This window comes from Ptiloglossa arizonensis, chromosome 2, assembly GCF_051014685.1.
Source record: "Ptiloglossa arizonensis isolate GNS036 chromosome 2, iyPtiAriz1_principal, whole genome shotgun sequence".
NCBI classification, from domain to species: Eukaryota; Metazoa; Arthropoda; class Insecta; order Hymenoptera; family Colletidae; genus Ptiloglossa; species Ptiloglossa arizonensis.
In genome coordinates, this window is record NC_135049.1 from 22,925,885 (window position 1) to 22,948,064 (window position 22,180).

The 22,180-nt window shown below is 44.4% G+C and overlaps 2 protein-coding genes across 19 annotated transcripts in view; one reads left to right on the forward strand and one right to left on the reverse strand.

The window, feature by feature from the left end:
- LOC143143720 (uncharacterized) overlaps positions 1 to 22,180 on the forward strand; it is a 304,262-nt gene that overhangs the window by 133,426 nt on the left and 148,656 nt on the right. For all 17 annotated transcript variants that reach the window (XR_012991226.1, XR_012991229.1, XR_012991227.1 and 14 more), the window contains one exon: positions 7,594 to 7,699. Coding sequence is in view for 12 of the 17 variants with exons in the window: in XM_076305330.1 (XP_076161445.1) it covers positions 7,594 to 7,699 (106 nt within the window). In the remaining 5 variants the exon portion in view is untranslated. The remainder of the gene's footprint in view (positions 1 to 7,593; positions 7,700 to 22,180) is intronic.
- Positions 1 to 22,180, reverse strand: part of LOC143143719 (ras-related protein Rab-37) — a 161,613-nt gene that overhangs the window by 133,068 nt on the left and 6,365 nt on the right. The window contains exon 2 of one of the 2 annotated variants that reach the window (XM_076305316.1): positions 13,442 to 13,553. The exons of the other annotated variant lie outside the window; for it this stretch is intronic. Within the exon in view, the coding sequence (XP_076161431.1) occupies positions 13,442 to 13,504 (63 nt within the window). The 5' untranslated portion in view covers positions 13,505 to 13,553. The remainder of the gene's footprint in view (positions 1 to 13,441; positions 13,554 to 22,180) is intronic. 2 annotated transcript variants of the gene reach the window in all.

Consider the following 22,180-nt stretch of genomic DNA (forward strand, 5'->3'; position numbering starts at 1 on the left):
TCAGAAAGCTTTGCACTTAATCTCGATTTTCGAATATGTAGACACGCTCGTGGTGAGAAACTTTAGACGACTCTTTCGAGACACAAAAGTCAGGTACATTGAGTTTAATAGGGAGAGTTTAATTGTGGAGATATTAGCCTCCTCGTGAGCAAATATGAATTTTCGTTTTATGGGTTTATTATTCTTTAACGGTGAAATAACAGTAAAATCGAGCGGTGGAAAAAAATAGATTGCTCGTTACTATTAAGGAAATACGTTTGTGTGGAAGTTTCTCGGGATCTCGGGTACGAAAATGGAGAAATTTCTCAAACGTTACGAAGCGTGGTGCATGGCAATATCATCGAATAATGCAGCAATCCCGCGACTATTTCGAGCGTTAAGCTCAAAGACCGGTCGCCGTAAACCTTGCTCCAGATGGGCTCCATAGAATCAATTAGAATCAAGTACTGTGAACTGTTAAATACCAATGCCTGCCACGTCTACGAGAACTCGAGTGAATTTCGCGAAATCGATTTTACGTTCAACGTAAACGACGTAGAACGACATCGGAGACGGAACATTGACGTTTATTCCAATATCGAGCTCAATAATCGGCCAGTTACATAAAATTTCAACGAACCTCTTAATGGAAACGAAGATCCTCGAAACGTTACATACAATTTTGTTTAACGGAGGCGAGCGTAGCGAGTAAAATCGTGTCGTTGAAATATAAATTGAGTCTAAACTGGTTAGCTGCACTTTGGAAGCTTATTCTACTTGTAGGATTAGGACTGTCACAATGGTCTGCGTAAAATTGCTAGCAATTTTGTTAGCTTATTGTAAATCGAGCAACGGGCAGAGTAATACGTATTATACGCGGTTGTAGGGCTGCCAATTTTACTTAAACCTTTTCAATCTCGTTCTTACGATACGTGCTTCTACACGCTATAAGCTTCTCGAGTTACCGTCCGTTACATGCTCACCATATACCACAGATTACTCTACTCGTGATATTTCTACGGATAACATCTACTTTTCGAGAATATTCTCAAGCAAAATGCCATCAATAGTTTTCGATGCAGATTTATCTATCCTCTCTCTTCGAAAGCCAATTTTTCAAACCCCTGGTATCACAGAGAGGAACTTAAATCTTTTCAGTCTCATTTCCAAGATACGTGTTCCTACACCATGTAAGCTTCTCTGCATTACCACCCGTTTACCACAGATTACTCTACAATTCTACCCACGATATTTCCACGGATAGCATCTACTTTTCGAGAATATTCTCAAGCAAAATGCCATCAATAGTTTTCGATGCAGATTTATCTATCTTCTCTCTTCGAAAGCCAATTTTTCAAACCCCTGGTATCACAGAGAGGAACTTAAATCTTTTCAGTTCCATTTCTAAGGTACGTGTTCCTACACGATATAAGCTTCTCTACATTACCACCCGTTTACCATACACCACAGATTACTCTACAATTCCACCCATGATATTTCCACATATAATATCTACCTTTCGAGGATATTCTCGAGCGAAACACCATCATCAACAGCTTTCGATGCAAATCGATCTATCCTCTCTCTTCCAAAGCCAATTTTTCAAAACCTCTTTCAAGATTACCTTGGTATCACCGAGAGGAAATTAAATCTTTTCAGTTCCATTTCTAAGGTACGTGTTCCTACACGATATAAGCTTCTCCAGATCACCACCCGTTTACCATATACAACAAATTACTCTACAATTCCACCCACGATATTTCCACATATAATATCTACCTTTCGAGGATATTCTCGAGCGAAACACCATCATCAACAGCTTTCGATGCAAATCGATCTATCCTCTCTCTTCGAAAGCCAATTTTTCAAAACCTCTTTCAAGATTACCTTGGTATCACCGAGAGGAAATTAAATCTCTTCAGTCTCATTTCCAAGGTACGTGTTCCTACACGATATAAGCTTCTCCAGATCACCACTCGTTTACCATACACAACAAATTACTCTACAATTCCACCCACGATATTTCCACGGATAGCGTGGAGGATATTCTACCTTTCGAGGATATTCTCAACTAAAACACCATCATCAACAGCTTTCGATGCAAATCGATCTATCCTCTCTCATCGAAAGCCAATTTTTCAAAACCCCGCTCAGGATCGCCTTGGTATCGCAAAGAGATCTCGATCGGAAGAGTTCCCGGGAGCGAGGGGCTCCCGTCCGGTTAATATTTTATTATAATCCCAAGGACGTGGTCAGGGGTGGTGGGAGCGGGTCGGGAGCTCGGACGGTGAAGAAATGCTCGAGGTGTACGCGCCAGGCCGCGATAATTCTCTGCAAAACGAGGCACGGCTGTCGCATTATCAAAGCTACCGAGAAAACCAGTTCGCAGAAGCACGCTCCTCGTCCGGCCGCAAACGCTGAAATAACTGTCCTTCGATCGGCCGACATCTCCATCGGTACGGCGCGTCGTCGTGCCGTAACGCCGCGGCCTTGTAGCACTTAAAGCCAATTAGTAAGGCCTTCTGACGGCAACGACTTCGACGCGCCGCTAATTCCACCGCGAAACGGTGAATGCTCATCAGCGATAATAACCGCGGCTAGAGGATCGTTCTTTCCACCTCCCCCTACTCCACCACCTCCGTAGGGCCCCACCTGGCGAACGATCACGGTCGAGGATGCACGGAGTCGTGACCCATCCGTTCGTGAAACCTGGTGCACTTAGGGTTGACCGAGCGTGGACCAAAGGTCCCGTGGCTATGAAACTGTGCCAAACGATTCAACGTGTACAACGAGAGAGACACACGGGACAACACAGAGACCAGAGTTCCTCGAGATTTGTTCCCTTGGCTGGATCTAGTTGCACGTGTTCCTTTCGTGCCAAAATCGTCAAGGATTCATCTTATTCGATTCTTGCCTCTTGGGTAGCCTCTTGTGATGTTCGGAGATAGGTCTAGAACGTGGACGAGAAGTTGAGTCTTGTAGCTTTTTATGACGATTTTTGTTCAGAGATTCGAGAGTGTACCACGGTATTGTGATTATGCCAAGGGGGTGTAAAAATATTGTGCGGATGTATCTTGGTCTTTTGTGATGTTTCAGAGAGGAGTTTGGAAAATTGGTCTTGTAGTTTTATTAGGAGTTTTGAGCAGAGATTTGAGAGTGTTGTATTGTATTGTAATTATCTTGAGATTGTGTATTGTACAGGGTGACCTGAGAACAGATCGAATAAGTTTGTCGTGTGTTTGATGGAGCGTTCTGTATGAAAAAAGTAGTATACACTATGGGTGTCGGTTTGCTCGTTTTTATTTATTTTAAAAAATATATTTTATGTGTTTCTTTTTCGAGCTGGAACGATCCATCGAAGACACCGATAAAGTTGTTCAGTTTCCACGCGGGACACCGTGTATAATGTGCTTCCATCGACGGCTGAAAGTTTTAAGATCCATCCATCATTCCACGGTCGTTAGAGTGTCATAAAGATGCAATTAAGTGACTGATGTCTACATCGTGAACGGTTTGATAGCTTAGGAACGATTATTATAGGATTTGAAAGAGCATGAAGAAAGAGGAAGTCGTTCGGGGCATTGGATCGAAATCTGGATTCGTCCAATGTTGGACCACTTTTACAGCCATCGAACCTGAATTACCCTCGCTGCCAACAAATTTCCTCCTTTTTTTTTTTCTTCGATCGTAGTAGATAAACTGGAACAACAGGTTACCGATGCAGAGAATGTGATAAGTATAGATAACATTTTTGCAGACGACGATATCACAAAAGAGTAAATAAACCTTCTAAACATTCCGAAATTACAAAATTACTAAAAGAGAGGTAATTTTTCAATTTTTGTCGATTATTTAAATACACGAGCATTTATTATTTTCTTATTTTTATTTGTGTCCATAAGCAACTTTACAATTTGTCCAGTATGGAAATTCGGTAAATTTACTAAAGTAGTGTTTACCTTGTGTAAATGCTTTCTCGTTGCATAAGCTTTTTAGATATATTTGCTACAGTTGGCTAGGTCGCTCGAATAATTTTCTAATCTCGTATCCGCGATACAGGCGTTCAATTTCTGCCATTACGTACTTAATTCAGAGATCTTCGCGTGTTGCATCGTTACGCGTGCGCTACGATGCAACGAGTGCATTCCCAGGTACGATGAATCGTAATGCTTTTAATTCAGTTATATGGCTTACAGCTGCCCCACAATTCGAGCCGATACGTCCAGATCGGTTTAACGATTGTTTTATATGTTTCTCGTTCGTGTTCGGTCTCAACCGTTTATCGGTACTTATCTCTTCTTTTAATGCAAATTCGATCTTACATTTACAAACGAATCGGTATCTAAAAAACAGTCGCGTTCGTATCGTGAAACGTGTAGAAAAATTTGAAGACAATTCGTTGCTCGCCGTGGCCATTAAAGAAGCAGCTGGTGTAGCATGTGCCTTTTCTTCGCATCGAAAAATAAATAACAATCCAACGAGGCAGTAATTTATTAACTGTTTCCACTTCGAGAGATAATCCGATCGAAGAGCAATTCGTTAACCGCGATACAATCGAGTATAAAGATGTATCAAATTTTTCAGAAGATACTTTTACAACACCGCGACTTTGGAAAATAAATAACACGAGTACGAGAAGGTTGATTCGTTTTAACCACGAATACAAAATTTGTTACAAAGATACATCGATTCTCCGGATGACAAATGTGTACACGTCCTTCTGGATACCCGTTCCATTGATAACGAATTCAAAAGAGGCATCATTTATTTAAGTTCGCTCGTCAGTCGCAGCGACGAGAATTCTCCGTTTCGATGATTCTTCGCACCGGGATAATTCCGGCTGTAATGTTTCCAAGATCGCGAACGTTCGAAATAGCTCGTCAGGGTTGTCTAACGAAGTTGCGAACGAGTCTCGAGAATATCACGAGTTATCGAGCGCGAACGATCCAGTTTACGAGTTCACGTTTCGTAGGATTACGCGGATTATTATAATATTCCGCCGCCTTTCCTATTTCATAATTCCCCGGGAGCCCGTTACCGGTCCATTTTCCATTTGCACCTGAATAGATGCAAATCTAAACTGTTTGTCTCCGGAGAAGGCACATGGAAGGAAACAGACATCGTTCTGAAACATTCATACGCGACTCGGAAAGCTTCCATCGGTGTGAAAGAGAGATTACATCGGATTTTCTTCGACATCGCTCCGTGCCAACAATACGGTCATAAATCATGCATGATTCTCGTCCTCTTCTAGGTAAACGTATCGATTCCGAGGAAACATTCGTAAGTGTCGCACATGTAAACGATAACGCGCAAGATATTCTCATTTTGGTGAATTTTCTATTAAAGAGTGCGAAAAAAATAAAAAATTACCTTCTGCAACGATTTTTCGAAGACAGTTTCAATTTTTTCTCTCGTGCTTCGAGCAGAAAGACGAATGTTCCTATTCTAGGGTAATCAGGATTTTGATACGCCACCACAGTGTATTTGCATGGAATTTTAAATAATCCGATCAAGAGCCAGGAAATCGTGCTCGACTCGTTTTCTGGGCAAATCTATCGATTCTGAGCGCGTATTCCAAGGTTTCAGCGTGCATAAATTTTATATTATAAAGTGGAGGAAATTACATCGTCTGTAGGACTTTCTTTTTTTTTTTTTATTACCGAATTTTGCCACAGGAAATTACCTGACTGTAGTTGCTCCGAATAGGAAGATTCTCGTGCGCGGTGATCAGAATTTTTATCTCGAAATATTTTCAATAAATAACGTAGAAAACTCGATGAAAGATCAGGGCAACTGTCCTTGTATCTAAAAACGAATAAAAAAACAGAAACTTCTCTCTGTATAATAATTTAAATCTATCCAGAGATCTAGATCTGGTATTAATACGATACAGTCGCTGCTTAAATTGTTTTCATATCCTATAACTGTTCACGATTGAATAACACTTTGCTCCCCGTATACGAAAGAATCTCATCTCGATTTCCAATTCGCAATTCCCTCGGTTGGTAATTATCCATCGAAGCAATCGCGGATTCGTTTCGACTCCCCTCTAGCATCGATAACAGACAAATGCCCGAATCGCGTCGATTTCGAGCTTTCTGTCTCGTGAAATCGAAATACGTAGCGAGGCCTGTATTATTGTTAAGACCTCGGTATGAAAACAGTATAGAAGAGGTATTTGTTGTGCTTCGAAGCGACCGTGACCTACGAAACGGGACGAAAGACAAGTTAGTTGTGCACGGTCTCTCGATTCGGTAACATCGTTCCGTGACGAATTTTCGTCGACAATCGAGAAACATTTGCGCGTTCGAGAACGATCTCAGCGTACGTTTCTACGTGTCTCTGTGCTCGCGAGTGTTGCATTTTTAAAGAAAACACGAAAACAGTGCACCGAACTTGATATTATCCTCGATTACGGTTCACGCGACATCTTCGATTCTCGTTACGCGTTCATTCGACACGTTCGAGAGTGTTGTCGTCGAACGACATCGTTCCCCTGGAAATAACGACGCGTTTTGCATAATTCGATTCAATCGTCCACGACTCGTCGAAGTATTCAACTCCGTGATCGTGTATCGCCGTTATCATCGAACCCCCCGTTGCCGCGCGTTGTAATTTGATTTAACCCCGGTCCCTGGTACCGCTTAGATTTCACTATTACGGTTCAGTATCGCGTTCAACCGGCCTAATTGGTACGTGTTAATCGTAGGTTTAATTCTCGTCACCGTTACCATCGAATTTCGATAGTCCCCCCTCCAGATACCATTAAATGTAAACCCCTCGGTTAAGGCCTCGTTAGCGCACTCGTGGCGTTTGGATTTCATTGTCACGGTTTCGGCATCGCGTTTAATTACCAGTTCGTGGGAAATTGCAAACTTGATTCGTGTTACTCGAAGATTTCGTTCTCGTGGCCGTGTATCGATATTGAAATTCAACCCTCGTGGCGACGACGTTGCCTCGGTGTGCTTAGCTCTGTTAACGGTTAGATTTCGTCGTTAAAATTTAACGTCTCTCTTAATTAACCCATTTGGTACCTATCGATCGAAGATTTAATTCTCTTCGCTATGAATAACCATTAAATTTATGTACTTCGAAATTTGTATTAAATGTAATATCGGTTGTATCGATACGAATACTTTGTTATAGTAATCATACGTTGGTACATTTGGTAGCTGTCGATCGAAGATTTCATTCTCTTCTCTATGAATCACCATTAAATTTATGTACTTCGAAATTTATATTAAATATAATATTGGTTGAGATACGAATACGTTGTTATAGTAATTATACGTTGGTACATTTGGTAGCTGTCGATCGAAGATTTAATTCTCTTCGCTATGAATCGATTTTAAATTTCGGTACTTGGAAATTTATATTAAATATAATATTGGTTGTATCGATACGAATACGTGGTTATAGTAATTATACGTTGGTACATTTGGTAGCTGTCGATCGAAGATTTAATTCCCTTCGCTATGAATCGTCATTAAATTTCGATACTTGGAAATATATATTAAATACAATAGTCGTAATATCGACACGAATACGTTGTTATAGTAATAGTGCGCGATGTGGTTGCGTTTGTGATTGCTAAGTAACTTATTTGGACAGTGTTCTGGATTTGGACAACTTGGACAACTGCCATTTCGTTGGAATCGAAAACAGCTTCTTGCCAGAGAATGGATAATCGGAATCCAGCCAATTTACGCTGTTATCGGTGAGTACGCTTATTACGTTCTCTAAGATATTGTAAATTGCTGTAAAAATGTCTCGACGAGTTTTTCGAACGACGAAACATCGAGATAAAATATCGAGCGACGAGAATCGGAGTATTTTACGCGGAATGTATATTCGTGGGTTTTTGGGAATTTTTAAAAATGATTTTCCATCGTAAAAAAAAAACCAATTGTATTTGTTCGAGTACCCAGAGACGTTCGAACGCGCATTATCTGAAATTCTGTCCTCGTAAAGAACCACTATCGTTATTCATTATTATGCCGACATTATCATACACCGCTCTTTGCTACCTCATTCTTCCTCGCGTTACACGCTCACCGAAGGATCCTCCCGTGAACGAATAAATAACCAAAGAAAATACGGTCAAGACATAGAGAAGCTAATGAAAATAAATCTTATTACCATTTACAAGCGATTACACGGCATTCGTTTATACGCGGTAAATTTATCTCGTTCCTACTTGTCATTGCAAAACGATTCCCTTTTATCCTCGATACGGTAACACGGGCACAAATAACGGTGGAAAGACGTTTAATTAATATCGCCGCTAATTAGAGCAGGAAAATAATTTAGAAGTTCCTACGTTTCAAAATTACATCCTCCATTAAACGCGATTCGATTCGCGGGACGATGATTATGAATAGAATCAATTACCGCCTCTAATTTAGCGACTAGAAATACGAAGAAACCGAAAGCCTCTCGTTACCGATAACCTGATTGTTCTCCATAAATAACCCGGCCGATTAACATTTAATAATAGCGGCTGGTTTTAACGACGAAGAAACAGATTCGATCTCGATCGAGAGTGTTTTCTCTTTCGGAATTTTATCACGTTGGGAAAAGTGCTCGATTTTACGCAAAAGAAAAGATAAGAAAAGAAAAGAAAAATAAACGAAGAATAGGAACAAATTCTTCCTAGATTCGAACGATACGATCGAAAGCATTCTCGCTCGTGCCAACTGGCAGACAGTTTTCGATCGAACGAAATTCTTGAAAAATACTGTAGTTTCGTAGATGGAAAATACTATGGTACGAATATAAATCGCGTAGGAATGTTATATCGCTCGAATATAACAGAGATTACGAATATATTACGATTACTTCGAATGCGAAGTAAATACAAGGGAAATGATTTAAATTTGTATTTATTAACAAGGAAAGAGTGGAAAAGTAAAACGATAGTTGGAAGAAAGGATTTAACTTGTAGAGGTCCTGGAAAAAAGGATTCGTTATTGTGAATTCGCAAAGACGGGAATATTATTTTTAAATTAAATATTTGTATTATCTGGTACCGGTTAACGAGTCGACGAAAATGTACGAAACGTGCTGCGAAACAATTTCAATTCGACCTTCCAAGAATAACATAATTATGGCTAATATTATTATGGCTGAACTTCTCCGAATTGATGCGACGTGACTGTATTAAAAAAAAAATGTTCTTGAGAGTTCTACTTCCGCGTCGCGATTGAAAAGGAAACCCCGCTGGGTACCTGGTACTGTTTCCATTGAATTTCTCGAATTCGTCAAATACCTCGAACTCATTAACGATACGTACGCCGCATTTCGAGAATCGCGGTTCGCTATAATTGTTGTTAAAACTCGCTCCGTTGACTTTGAACAAACCCAGTTATTACCGTTACGAGGTCGCGATCGACGATACAGTTTAATTAATTACGAACAATTCGGTAATCTCTTGGCTAATGATTTCGAACAATAACAGTAGAATGATGAATCAGAATAAATAAATATTTTTCACAGCGAGACAAAAATTTATTAGATAGAAAAACACATTGCAGGAAAATTGTGCAAATACTTGCATAGATTTTTAACTATTATATTTTACAGTATAAAATTAAAGTATTAACATTTGGTAGAAAATTGAAGTCTGTATAACTAATATAGTAGTGTAATAAAATATCTAACTACTCTGACTTACGATTATTCACGTAACATAACTGTCTTGTTTAAATATAAATATGTACATTAATTACAAATATATACTACACATTGATTATAAATATACGCTACATTTGTTGCATCCTGAATATCTTTGAAACGAGAAAACTCGTGCACGGAATCAAAGGAAAAATCGAGAGCTAGAAATAACGAGAAGGAAACCAAGAGACATCCTTTGAAAATTCGTTTCGTAATTTTTCTTCCAATCACGGTTCGGGGTTTAGTAAAAAATTGGCGATCGAACGCGAATTGCAAATCTCGTTGCAATTATACCGTGTATCCGCGCGTCGAAACGAGAAACTGCGGAGGAAAAGCGGTGGGGAAATGGTCGAACGGTACCGAAACAATTATCAAAAATAATTAATCCTTGGTTGGAACGGAAACGTCGCCAGAACACGATCAATCACGCCGGAAGCTCGCCACCGCTGCAATAATTTAATTAAAGCGGCGCTTCCGCTCTCCCGGACGCTTCACGCGCTATGATCCTGTCCCGTTTTCCCCCGAGAATGCTAATTCGTCGCTTTACACGGCGCACCTAATTGGTACTTCGCCTCTATCGGGATCAGTCTGATAAATTCATGGGGCACGAGTGTCGTTTTGTAGTGGCTAGGGGTGGGACTACCCCTGGTTCTAACACCGGGGCGGTCTGCTCTCCGAAGAGAAATGGAGGGCAAACCGACACGAATTCACGCACCTCGATACTTCATCGATTCTTCTTTCGTTATCCATTTCAACGAACGTTAAGATTCTTTCGGAGATTTTTCAATAAATCGTAGGGAAATCGTCGCATCGAACACGAACAGAGAAATGACAACTGTCGAAGCGAGTATAATTTACATAATATATATATTTAATTTTACTCTTGTTTAGCGAATATTGAGGTTAGGTTTGATTTGTATGGAAAACGTCATATCGAACACGAATAGAGAATTGGCAACGATCGACGCGAGTATAATTTACATAATATATATATTTAATTTTACTCTTGTTTAGCGAATATTGAGGTTAGGTTTGATTCGTATGGAAATCGTCACATCCTACACGAATAGAGAATTGGTAATGATCGACGCGAGTATAATTTACATAATATATATATTTAATTTTACTCTTATTTAGCGAATATTGAGGTTAGGTTTGATTAGTATGGAAATCGTCACATCGAACACGAATAGAGAAATGACAACGATCGACGCGAGCATAATTTACACAACGTATATATATATATTTATTTAATTTTACTTTTATTTAGCGAATATTGAGGTTAGGTTTGATTCGTATGGAAATCGTCACATCGAACACGAATAGAGAATTGGCAATGATCGACGCGAGTATAATTTACATAATATATATATTTAATTTTACTCTTGTTTAGCGATTATTGAGGTTAGGTTTGATTCGTATGGAAATCGTCACATCGAACTCGAATAGAGAATTGACAACGATCGACGCGAGTGTAATTTACATAATACATATATTTAATTCTACTCTCGTTTAGAGTACAAAGATTATTTATATACAGATTATTTCAGAAATAAGAGTTACAACCTTAGAAATTGGATACAATAAGCAAGGAAAGTGTAAAACTTCCCCAAATTCAATTCTTCGATATGAAACGTTAGCTCGAAACATCGAGTTTCAAAAAACCCCTGTAGTGTAAAATATCAAATACTTCCCACTACCAAGGGCCCCCGAATAAACCGGGTTGCTTAAAGTTTCACGAATCGAAACAATCCTTCCTCTCCGTTTCCAATATTTCACATTCCAACGAAGTAAAGTGGGTAATGTGAATCCTATGGAAACAAAAATGCACGAAATGCACGTACCGTGCGTACCGTACCTTTGCAATCGTTCGTACGAGACGCGAGATAATTCTTCTCGCGATAAAATCGTTATCGATATCGTTATCGATCGGTTACCCTCGCCGTCTCGAGGATCGGATCGATCGATCGAATCCCCGCGTCGAGTAACGCGTTCATCGGTATCGCGATCCGTTGCAATCTCTGGGCGTAATTCGAGCCCAGAAGAGAGGACAGAAGCGGTGAAAAAATGTCCAGCTCGGAGATGCTGCCGCGGAAATATTCAAAGCTCGCGGTGGGTCGGGGACAACGTCGCGCGGGGCACGGGCAAAAAGCAGATGGAAGAACAGCGTTGGTTGGATCTCCGTAGGGGCCGAGATAAATTCCCGGGAGTCGTAGCGCGCGAGCCACGAGCGCGGGAGATGAGAGAGAGAAACAGAGAGAAAGAGAGAAAGAGAGAGAGAGAATCCTCCTCGATCGGATCGATTCGGGGCGATCTCGCGAGACGATCGAGAGGACGATCGATGGTAAGGTACCCGCGACCTGCGTGCGTACGACTGTCGACTGCTATGCGGAATACTTGCAGCACCGGTTCTGTTGCTCAACGACTACGACGGCCCGGTTCCGCGCCGCGCGGCGATAAACTTGCCTCCGGTAATTGGCTTGCGAAATCGTGCCCTCCCCCTCGAAACCGCCGCGCGACACTTTGAAAAATGAAAACGATTCGAAAAATAAAATACAGGGTGGTGGTAACCGTCCGATACTCGAGCAACTCGACGTTTCTTTCGCGACCGGGGGAGGAATCCCGATTCTCGTTTGTCGCGAGTAATGGGGAGAGGGGAGGAGAAGGGGGAAGTTTCGAAGGACGATCCAGTTGGTGATATTTGATTCGTATGTTTTTTTTGTTTTTTTTTGTTTCTTTTTTCTTGTGGAAGTTTTAAAGGTCGTTTTTAACTTCTTCGTGTATACAAGTGTGCGATCTTTTCCATCGAGAGTAAGTTTCGAGAAGTGTTTCGAGGTGGTGACGTGTCGTACGTGTTTCTTTCAACGAAGTGCGAAGGTTTCATTTTTTTTACTACGTATACACGAGTCTGCGATTCTTTTTACCGAGTAACGTTTCATCGAGAGTACCTTTCGATGGAGCTTCGTGGTGATGGCGTTGCACTTGTTCCTTTCGTTGCGAAGGTTTCGACTTTTTCGTATACACGAGTTTGCAATTTTCCCCGCGGTGGATGAGAGATTTTTCGAAAGACCTTCGCAACGATGACGTTCAACTCTTTCAGGCATAAGTAGTTTCTTTCACCGTGGACGATACCAATTCGAAGTACCTTCGAGGCGACGGTACTTGATTTTGTTGCGTTACCATTCCGTGGAAGTTTCGAAGGTCGTTTTTAAATTTTCACGCGCCTCGAAATATTTTCATTGCGAGAGGGAAAAAAGCTTTCACGTCTTACCTTCCAATACTGCACCTTGCACATTCGGATCGCTACTTACTGTAATTACAAACATGCAAACCGCGTCAAACCGTGCAACAAATTTATAGAGTTCAACACTAAAACTCATCTTCAAACTAACGTACATTCTACACCATAAGGGTTCATTCTCAAAAATAAAAGCGAGGAGAAAAATACAATTTAAGAAACTTACGTTTAACGACTCGTGGACTTTGGATTCGTTCGAACGGTGCTCGGTTGAACTTGAGAACGAAACAAAAGCGTCGCAAAGGTGTTACAATTTAACACCTTCGTGAGAAACACGCGTGACGTGGACAATAGGTGGTCTGATCCCCTTTCGTTGGCAAAATGCATTGTACCGAGTCGACGGACGTATAACGCCGCTGAACGACACTCTAATCTCGCTAAGCCATCGAATTAACGGACGATAAGCGTCTGGAAAAATTTATCTCGCGGCGAAGTGTTCGAGAAGCGAAAAAAAAAAGAAAAATACCAACCCTTCGAGAGCGTACTTACGTTGAGAGACACGGAGGCGGGGACGGTGACCATGACTGGGACATCACCACTGCCACCCTTCATTTCGCCCCTTTATACAGCCTACCACCCTGTTCAGCGTCACATCAGATCTCTGTTAACACAGAAAACACCGTTGGTCCGTAAACGAGAGTAAGCTTGTAAGCTTGTAATTCGATTCGAGGGAATTTGCATGCGGTTCAACGAACAACGACACCCGGTTCTACGTTTACGCCGTTTACGAGTGTTTTGGTAAAAGCCAGGACGTGTTCTCGGCGCTTTATCGTCCCCGAATGGACCCTCTTTCTCCGCTCGTATCCCCGAACAAATTTCAAGAAAGGGTAGCGACCCTTCGTTAAAAAGAAAAGCGTTCTCGTTAACGAGAAACCGGGTTGCGTGGAAACGTCGTTGAGTTTCTTACGCGTCGAAGAAAGAATCGATTCTCGCGTTCTCCGTCTTGGTGTTTCACAAATTTCTACTTCTTTTCAAACAAACAAGCACCGACTCGACGACGAGAGATTCCATGAAAAGAATTAAAAATTACGATGCGACTGAAAATTAAATTCACCCTTACAACCTAATGCATTGGTTACATTTCTCGTTCGTAGACTCGAATAATAATTTCCAAGCAAGAGATTTCACTCTTTAAACGACTCTAAGGGACAAGAGATACACCGAGGCGAGAATTGAGTATTTTTACGCGAAAGTTAAACAATTTAACCTGGTTCTACGGTGTCGTTACATTATATCCCGCGGATTCGTCCTACTCGAGAAATCTCGTTATTGTTTACAAATTTCCACGAGTCTCTCGACCGATACTTGTTCGTCGAAACGAACGACAACGCATTCGACGAGTTTTTTGCAAGTCGCGGCGAAATTTTTAACGATGTTTGCGCGACTCGTTTCTCGCGCGTCGAGCGAAACTTTTTCTCACGGCTAACGAACTTTTTTCCCGGGGAAAATTCCGCGACGAGCTTCGGGATCGCGGAACGACGTTTTTTCTTCTTTTTTTTTTTCTCTCTCTCTCTCTCTCTCGATCCAGTTAGCGTTGCGTTTAATTTATGCAACAGTCCAGCAACGGTGTCGAAGATTGTTCAACGTTCCCGGGATAAATCCGATCTGTTTACGCGAGCGTGACGCCAGAGTGAAAATTCCCGCGCGAATACGCCCACGCGCTATAGAAGCTTCGCGTAATCTCCGGATGAAACTTCTTGTTCAATTTCGTCGGCAATGCCATTTTTCACCACGCGATGGAAAAACGACACGACCGTACGAACGTCAACACGAAGACCGAAAAATTTACGCGTCGCTTATGTTGCAACGGGTTCGAAAATCACATTCATCGTTCAGTGTTCAAATGCCCGCGAGAACGGTGCAACATTTTGCAATTTATTTCGTTATCGGGCCGATAATTTTTGAACATTCGCCAGAGGAAACGACACGACCGAAATTTCAACCGGGACCGAAATTACATTGTCTATCTCTGAAATACCCGCGGGGGCCGTTGTAAAATTTTGCAATTTTATTCGCCGGTACGAATAAACAAGCATTAAGACCGTATAAACGTCGACTCGAAAACGGGAAAAACATGTATTGCATATTTTGGAACGCGTTCGAAATTATTGTGCAAGAAACCAAATTTCAATCGACACTGAAATTACATTACCCGTTATTCGAATACCTAAGATAATGAACAATTCGATTCGTCGTCGAGACAATTTCTCAATCGAGAGACTCTTCGCGACGATTAATATGCAACGATCACGGTGATTCGAGCATCGACACCATTTTCCTCTCGAGAGATTACCTCTTTCGATTTTTCCTCCTCGATTTTCGAGACGGTTGTTCGCGCCGACCGTGAAACTTTTAATGGAATTTTCGATGATGAACCGCGAGTCGAAAGTTGAAGATCGGACGATCGAATGATCGAGTCCCCTGTGCTTTCCCCCTGAGCCGTGGTCGTTGGTTAATGAAAAACCGTTCCGCGCGGAATCAGCGCCACGTGATACAATTAGACGGGAACGAGATTTACAAGCTCGCGAAACTCGGATGGGGGGAAGAATTGTTACAGTCCGCGTGGTTGTAAAACGGTAGCGCGAACAATCGTTAATTAGGTTGCCGCGGGCTGCGGGGTTTAACGAAGTTTCATTTAAGCCGTCGAAATTGTTCCGGTTTCTTTGGGCGGTTGTCGGCGTCGCCATTATCTCGCGGCAATTTGCGTATCCACGCCTTCTGCATTTTATGCGCGAAAATTATAGGGTTAATTTTCGTAATTACGACACGCTCGCGCGATTACCGCGAGCGGATCTAATTTCATTTGTATAAATTACTGGACTGTCTGTTCTTCTATTTGTCGGGAGGCGAACCGAGGCGCGGGTACTCGTTGGGATTCGTGATGGCGAACGAACAATTATCGTGCACCAAGGGAATCGCGTTACTTGGAATTGTCGCTGCGTTTCGATCACCGTGGCGATCGTTGAACGCGTCGTAACTCATCGACGAGTTCGACGACGAACGATGAATGCATTCGAACGCGTAGTTACGCGTAGCCTAGGTTTGCATACAATGGACGAACACGGGCGCGGGACGATCGTTCGAGTGTAATAACGGAGGATTCCGTGACTCGTTAACAACCGTCGGATGTGGGACACCTTGTTGACAACTGTCGGCTGCGCGGCAAGTTGCAACTGACGGCCGCAACTCGCGGACGACGCGACAGATGCGTCCTTGCACCGGGTTGCGCGCTACGTAACCTGTGACGCACCGGACGACTTGTAGACCACCATGGTATACGGATTTCGCGACAATATAAGTAAATATATATAGATATGTATAATATATAGAGAAATATACCGTAACTTGTGCAGAAGCTCTTGAAATAAGTTATCCAACGCTCCGTAACTTACGATCCGTAATCTGTAACTTACGAAAATACAGATACGTCGAACAACTTGTAGACAACAACGACATGCAGATTTTGACACAAGCAACGGATACAGGCTTGCGCGCATACGTGTGCTCCACGTAGCTGGGAAGTTGACCTTTAGAGGAAATTGCGAATCGTATTGTTTCGATCGTCCTCGAAAGACAATTCACACACGCGGTGATTCATCCCCCTCGATCCGGGAGTCGTCTTTCCAGCTCGTGGCCTCACAGCGATCACTTGCAAAAAGTTTCTCAAACGGTCCGCAACTTGCTTACAATCGTTACATGCGTCGTGCCCCGTGCACAATTCCATTGCAACTGCAACCGATGCACCGAGCAACTTGTAGACAACCACGGTATCCACGTGTTCTCGCGAGCAACGTATACACCGTGACCCGTGTGCAACGATCGAGCGTACAACCATCTCTGGCAAAAAGTTATCAAACCCTCTGCGACCTACCCGCAACCAGATGTCCCGGGACCAAGAGACACAACTCTCGTACATTCATATGCAACGCGTCTTGTTAACAGCCAAAGGATGTACCGTAACTAGCCGACAAGCAACCGACCCAAATTTGCATGCACAGCGTACAATCATCGCGCGTATTCGTACGCGATGGTACGAAACTGTCAAACACTCGACGATCCACTCGCAACCCAAATACTCAACGGGACTGGCGACACAACCGATGCATAGAAATTTACATACAACCGGAGAGAGGGAGATACAACCTACAACTTCCCAGACAACTGCTGACGGACCCGTGCCACAACTTGCCAATAATCTGCTCTCGCGATGATCCTTGCAATCAGATCGCATAAATTTCGCGGATAGAATCGCTATTGTCTCCGTTTCTATTTTCGTTTCACCCGACGAAGATGCAAAAGGAAAGTTTCTTTCCCCTCCTTTCACTCTGCACGCGCGATTTCGATCCACGAGAACGGAAGCGTGTACACGCTTGCTCGTTCGGCTCCCCTACGAGCGTTTTACTTCGCGAGTGCTCCCGATTGCCCCGGTATCATAATGCGCTTGTTGCACCAACGTGCTGGCCGACGTGTACCACCTTCTTTTGTCCTCGTGATTTGGAATCTCGCGCCGGGTTTCTCTTCCGCGATCGTAGCTGGGATCTTCGTCCCAGATGGGATCGATGGTTGTGTTACCGTTCCCGGTGCCCCGCTATCGCGATTTCAGTTTCCCCGCGGTGGAGTCGTACGGAACGAGATCGTCGGTTTTAAGCTTCGTTTTCGCGCACGGTTCAAGCCTGTTCACGTGTATTCGTTCCGCGAGCGTGTTGCCTACGCGTACCGAATACGCTAGAATTCGCGGAATTGGTTCTCCTAATTGCGGTCGTTGATCAGGTTTTCATTTCTCCGGATATCGAGTTAAGTTTATTTTTACCACGGGGAATCATCCCTCGATTGTATTTCGAACGTTCGCCGAGGCAAATGAATTACAAATTCTGAGCGATTGTTTTTCTTGATCGCGATCGAGAATCAGAAGTTTTCTTTTTTTTTAATTTTTGTCGCAAAGAATTCCTCCTCGGTGAATTTCGAACGTTCGGCAACGCGGATACGCTCGAATCGAAGGAATTTCAATTTCTTGAACATCGTCGAATTTGATTCCATCCAATGGCGGTGCATTTCCACCGATACGATTTCTAAGAAACTTGTATTATACGATCCCCGTCATCGATGACAGTCCTGCGAGAATCTTCCCGGATTGCGTTCGAGAAGAAGGACACTCGATGATCCCGTTCGCGAGACAGTTTAAAATCCATTTGTCCGGCACGCACTCGCGTACCATCGTAAATTCTCTTTAGGGACTAATTTTGCCATATTCCTCTGTTGTCCGCTTCTGGCCGCCGCGAGTAGCCACGCATACTCTGTCACGGGGTATCCTTGCCTCTTTCCCCTGTTCCAACACCGGGCCAATATGAACCAACGACGGTGAACCTCGCGTCTCCTTCCCTCGGGCTCGCGAACCTATATACTCGATCCTTTATGCACTTCGAGGGAGTTGGCTCTGTCCTGGTTCTGGTCGTTAACGCGATATCTCCGTCCTCGTTGTACAACACGGCGGGTCTGCTCGGTGTTCGGCGCGTTCCACGTGCCGGTGTCTTCGTCGAACGACCCGTTCTGTCGCGAGCGGTGTCTCCGTCGCACACGGACCGACTCGGTAGTGTCTTCGTGAGGTCCGTCTTCCTCGTCCCGCTCGTACGTTTCGCGATCGTTCTCTCTCGGTTGTCCCAGCGCTATCGCCTTCTCCCTCCCTTGGTCTCTCATTCAAGCGCTCGGTCCTCCTCCCACCGATGCGCCGGCGCGCGACTCTCTCGCTCGAGTCGTCGGTCCTCGTCGCGCGGGTAGGTCGCTCCTCCTCCGACAGGCTTGCGTGCACAGTTTTTTTTCTCCGCTCTCGCTGGTTCCCTCGGAGTATCGTATATCGCTCCTTCTTTCTACCTTCGTCCTTGTCCGCTCTCCTCTTCCCTCGCGTCGCTCGGTCCTCGTCGGGTTCCGTGGAACGACTCTGTTCTGTCCCCCTCCCTCTGTCCCTGTCCCCGTCCCGCTGTTCCCGTCACGCACGTTTTTTCCTTCTTTTTGCGATAGTAGCGCTCTCTCTCTCTCTCTCGGTCGCTCCGCTCGACTCTATCGCCTCGGTTCACCGATAGCGCCGCGTCTCCTCGTCTTCGTCCCGCTCGTCGGAGCGAATACCTCCTTTCCTTTTTTCCCGAGCGTTCGTCCTCGTCGCTCCCGCGGTTCGCGCGCGAGGTTCGTCCTCGTCTCGCGGGCTTCCTCGCAGCTTGTTGGCCGAGCAGACGTCTCTCTGTCTCTCCTCGGGTTTCTCACACCGCTGCACAACACCGGACCGAGAAACGGGTTCCGTTGGCGGTCTCTGTTGTACGCTCCCTGCGTGGCCCACCCACCGCAATAAGTTCCACCCGCCCACGTTACCTCTCACGCACTTCTGCCGCGCGATCATCCGTTGCGAATTGGAAAGCAGGCGCGTCGCTTATCTCTCCTCTCGATCTCCCTCCGCGCCGCGCGCGCGCGCGCGCACGAGAAAGAGAGAGAGAGAGAGAGAGAGAGAGAGAGAGAGAGAGAGAGAAAGGGACAGAAAGAAAGAAAAAGAGAGAGAAAAAGAGCCGCAGCGCGCGCTCCCTTCTCCGTCGACGGAGTCGTGAGAACCCCGGGACGAAGAAAAAAAGTCACCGACTTTTCGCCACCCGGGTGAAAATTGACCGTCGTCGCGCGAGTTGTTAACCCTCTGTTGCGCGAACTTTATTTTATCGGGCAGGAAATTGCTCGAAAACGGTTTTTCGATTGGTTTTTCAAGTATTATCTACACTCTCTCGAAAGGAGGGTCTCCTCTTTGGGGAAAAATTGCACCGGAAGTATGTACTGCGAGCAGTTTAAAAAAAAAATGCCTCTCGACGATCTCGATACGAAAGAAATCCGTTTTTTTCGGTAATTGCGTTTGATTTTGGTTCGACGTGCGATCCAGTTCGATACGTTGCCTCTGTGTTCGTCTGTTCTCTTATCGTTTTACGGTGTTCGTGTACAAATGAGTCTTGGCTTGGGGCACCGTTTCTGGGTACTTGCAGACGGTTCACAAATTTTGTTTACGTGTATCAAAGCTGACCATGAATCTCGTTGTCCGGTTCCACGCTATCGGTACGTTCGCTCTAAATTATAGACACCGGAGATAGAGTCTAGCTTGGGAAGAAATTCGATGCAATTTGGAGACGTTGGTCCAAAATACTGAATAGTCTAGGCCTGTGCTATCGATAAACGTACTCTAAATTCTAGACTTTGAAGACTGACGTTATAGAAATAGAGACACTAGAGTCTGAGACTCTAGAAACAACGACTCCAGAAACAAAGACTCCAGAAACAAAGACTCTAGAGCGGTGGCTCTAAAACCAGAGACTTTAGATTCAAGACTCTAGATTCGAATCACCAGAGATAGAGTCTCGACTCGGAAGGAATTCGAAACAATTTTAGAGCGTTGGTTTCGCACTACCGACCATTCTCCCTATACTACCGACGAGTTCGCTCTAAACTCCAGACTTCGGAACCAGATCGGAATCTAATCCAGATTCGGAAAGAATTCGAAGCGATTTAGGGACGCGTTGGTCCGAAATAGCGGTGAACCTTCGAAGCCACGACCTTGGGGCATCTTCGGTCTTCGTCGTCAAGATGGTGGAGACTTGGACTTGGTAATTGCGCGGGCTTTTCTGCAAGAACGAAGGTCGATTTGCAAGAGAGATTCCTTTGTTGTCCTTGAACTCGCCGGCCGTGTACTTCCTCGGTCGTTGTTTCCTCGACTTCCACGGCCAGTCAAGCGAATCGTACTCATGGTCGGAAGCTTTATTGTGATCCGTCGTTGAACAAAGGCTCCTCTCATTGCCTGTCCGTGAACCTTGACGGACGATGACGTTGACGTTCATCTAGCCACGTTCCAATTAAATTAAGACCGGCTCCTGTTTCGTGTCCCGGAAGACCTCGGACGTTCCGAGCGGATATTTTTGCTCGAGTGCTCGATTTAACCTCGGTATCTTTATCATAGCGATCGTTCTCGATTTCCAACGAACCGTTTCTCGAGCAACGCGTCAACCTAAAGAGATTTACCAATCCGCGCGTCACTCCTGGACAAATCATCGCATCGATTATCGCTAAATCGGTCGAATCGAGGATCACCTTACCAGGTGCGCTTCGTTGGTCGATTCGAGGTCTCTTGGATCGACAATCGTATTTTAACCATCGCGAGGTTGTGGACAACGTCAGCCGAACCAGTGCGCAGTGTATAAACGAAACCCGATAGCGTTAATCGCCTCGGCGATTTATGGTACTCCAAAAGAACCCGTGAGCTCGTTCGTAATGGCGGAACACCGTATTTTGCTCCCCTCGTTCACTCGCGAGTACTCGAAAATCGGTTCTTTCGTTTGGAAAAATTCTAACTCCGATTATTCGTCAACGTTCGGAACGGTCCACGACCCGTTCTGATAGCATCCTAGCTCGAAAGAATCGTCAGCGATCGTTTCCTCGAACCAACGATTCCTGAACGTCTCTAAGGATAACGATTGGACTTTTCCTGATCCTCGAGCGCGAAGTCAGAGTTTCTGGTACATCGAAGGGAAGTTCCTACGCGCGTTTCTTGAAAATTCCATCGAAATCGAAACTCCAAAGGCAGTGGAAGGTCCGTTATCAGCGAGCAACGAGCGAAACTTCCCATCTTCCGTTCGCGAAATCATGGCGATGCGCTCGATAATGCTGTGCGGCCCTAATGAGAGGCTCGGCTCGATCGGGTAAAGGGCATCGGGGTCCGTGGATCGTCCGGGTCCCCGTGGCACGACCGCACGCCATAAAAGCGCTCTCTATATTTAGCCACGCTTCCCCATGTGTTCCCCACCTACGTCGCCAGCGCCGCGCTCGCACGTGTTTTACGACTCCGCGTGATCCCGACGTGTCCGCGCGCACACCCGCCGATTCGTGTTCCACGGGTCGTTCCAACCCTCCCGCGACCCTGCACGTTCGCATGGTGTCGCTGTCCAACGACTCCGTTACGAGTGATTTTCGCCCGCGAAACGGAACTGAAACACAGTCGGGGCCATTTTTCAGGGCGTAGTATATATCCGTTACGATTTCTTTTAACACGCCTGGTTCGGACTGTGTGCAACTGCTACGAAGGGAACCGAGACACCTCCGCGTGCATCGTGTTCGCGTTCAGAAGATATCAAAACTGTTCTTCTCGACGTCGTGGATTCGCAGAGATGGAAATTATCCGGGTTGAAAACTGAACATTGAAAACACGACGGAAAG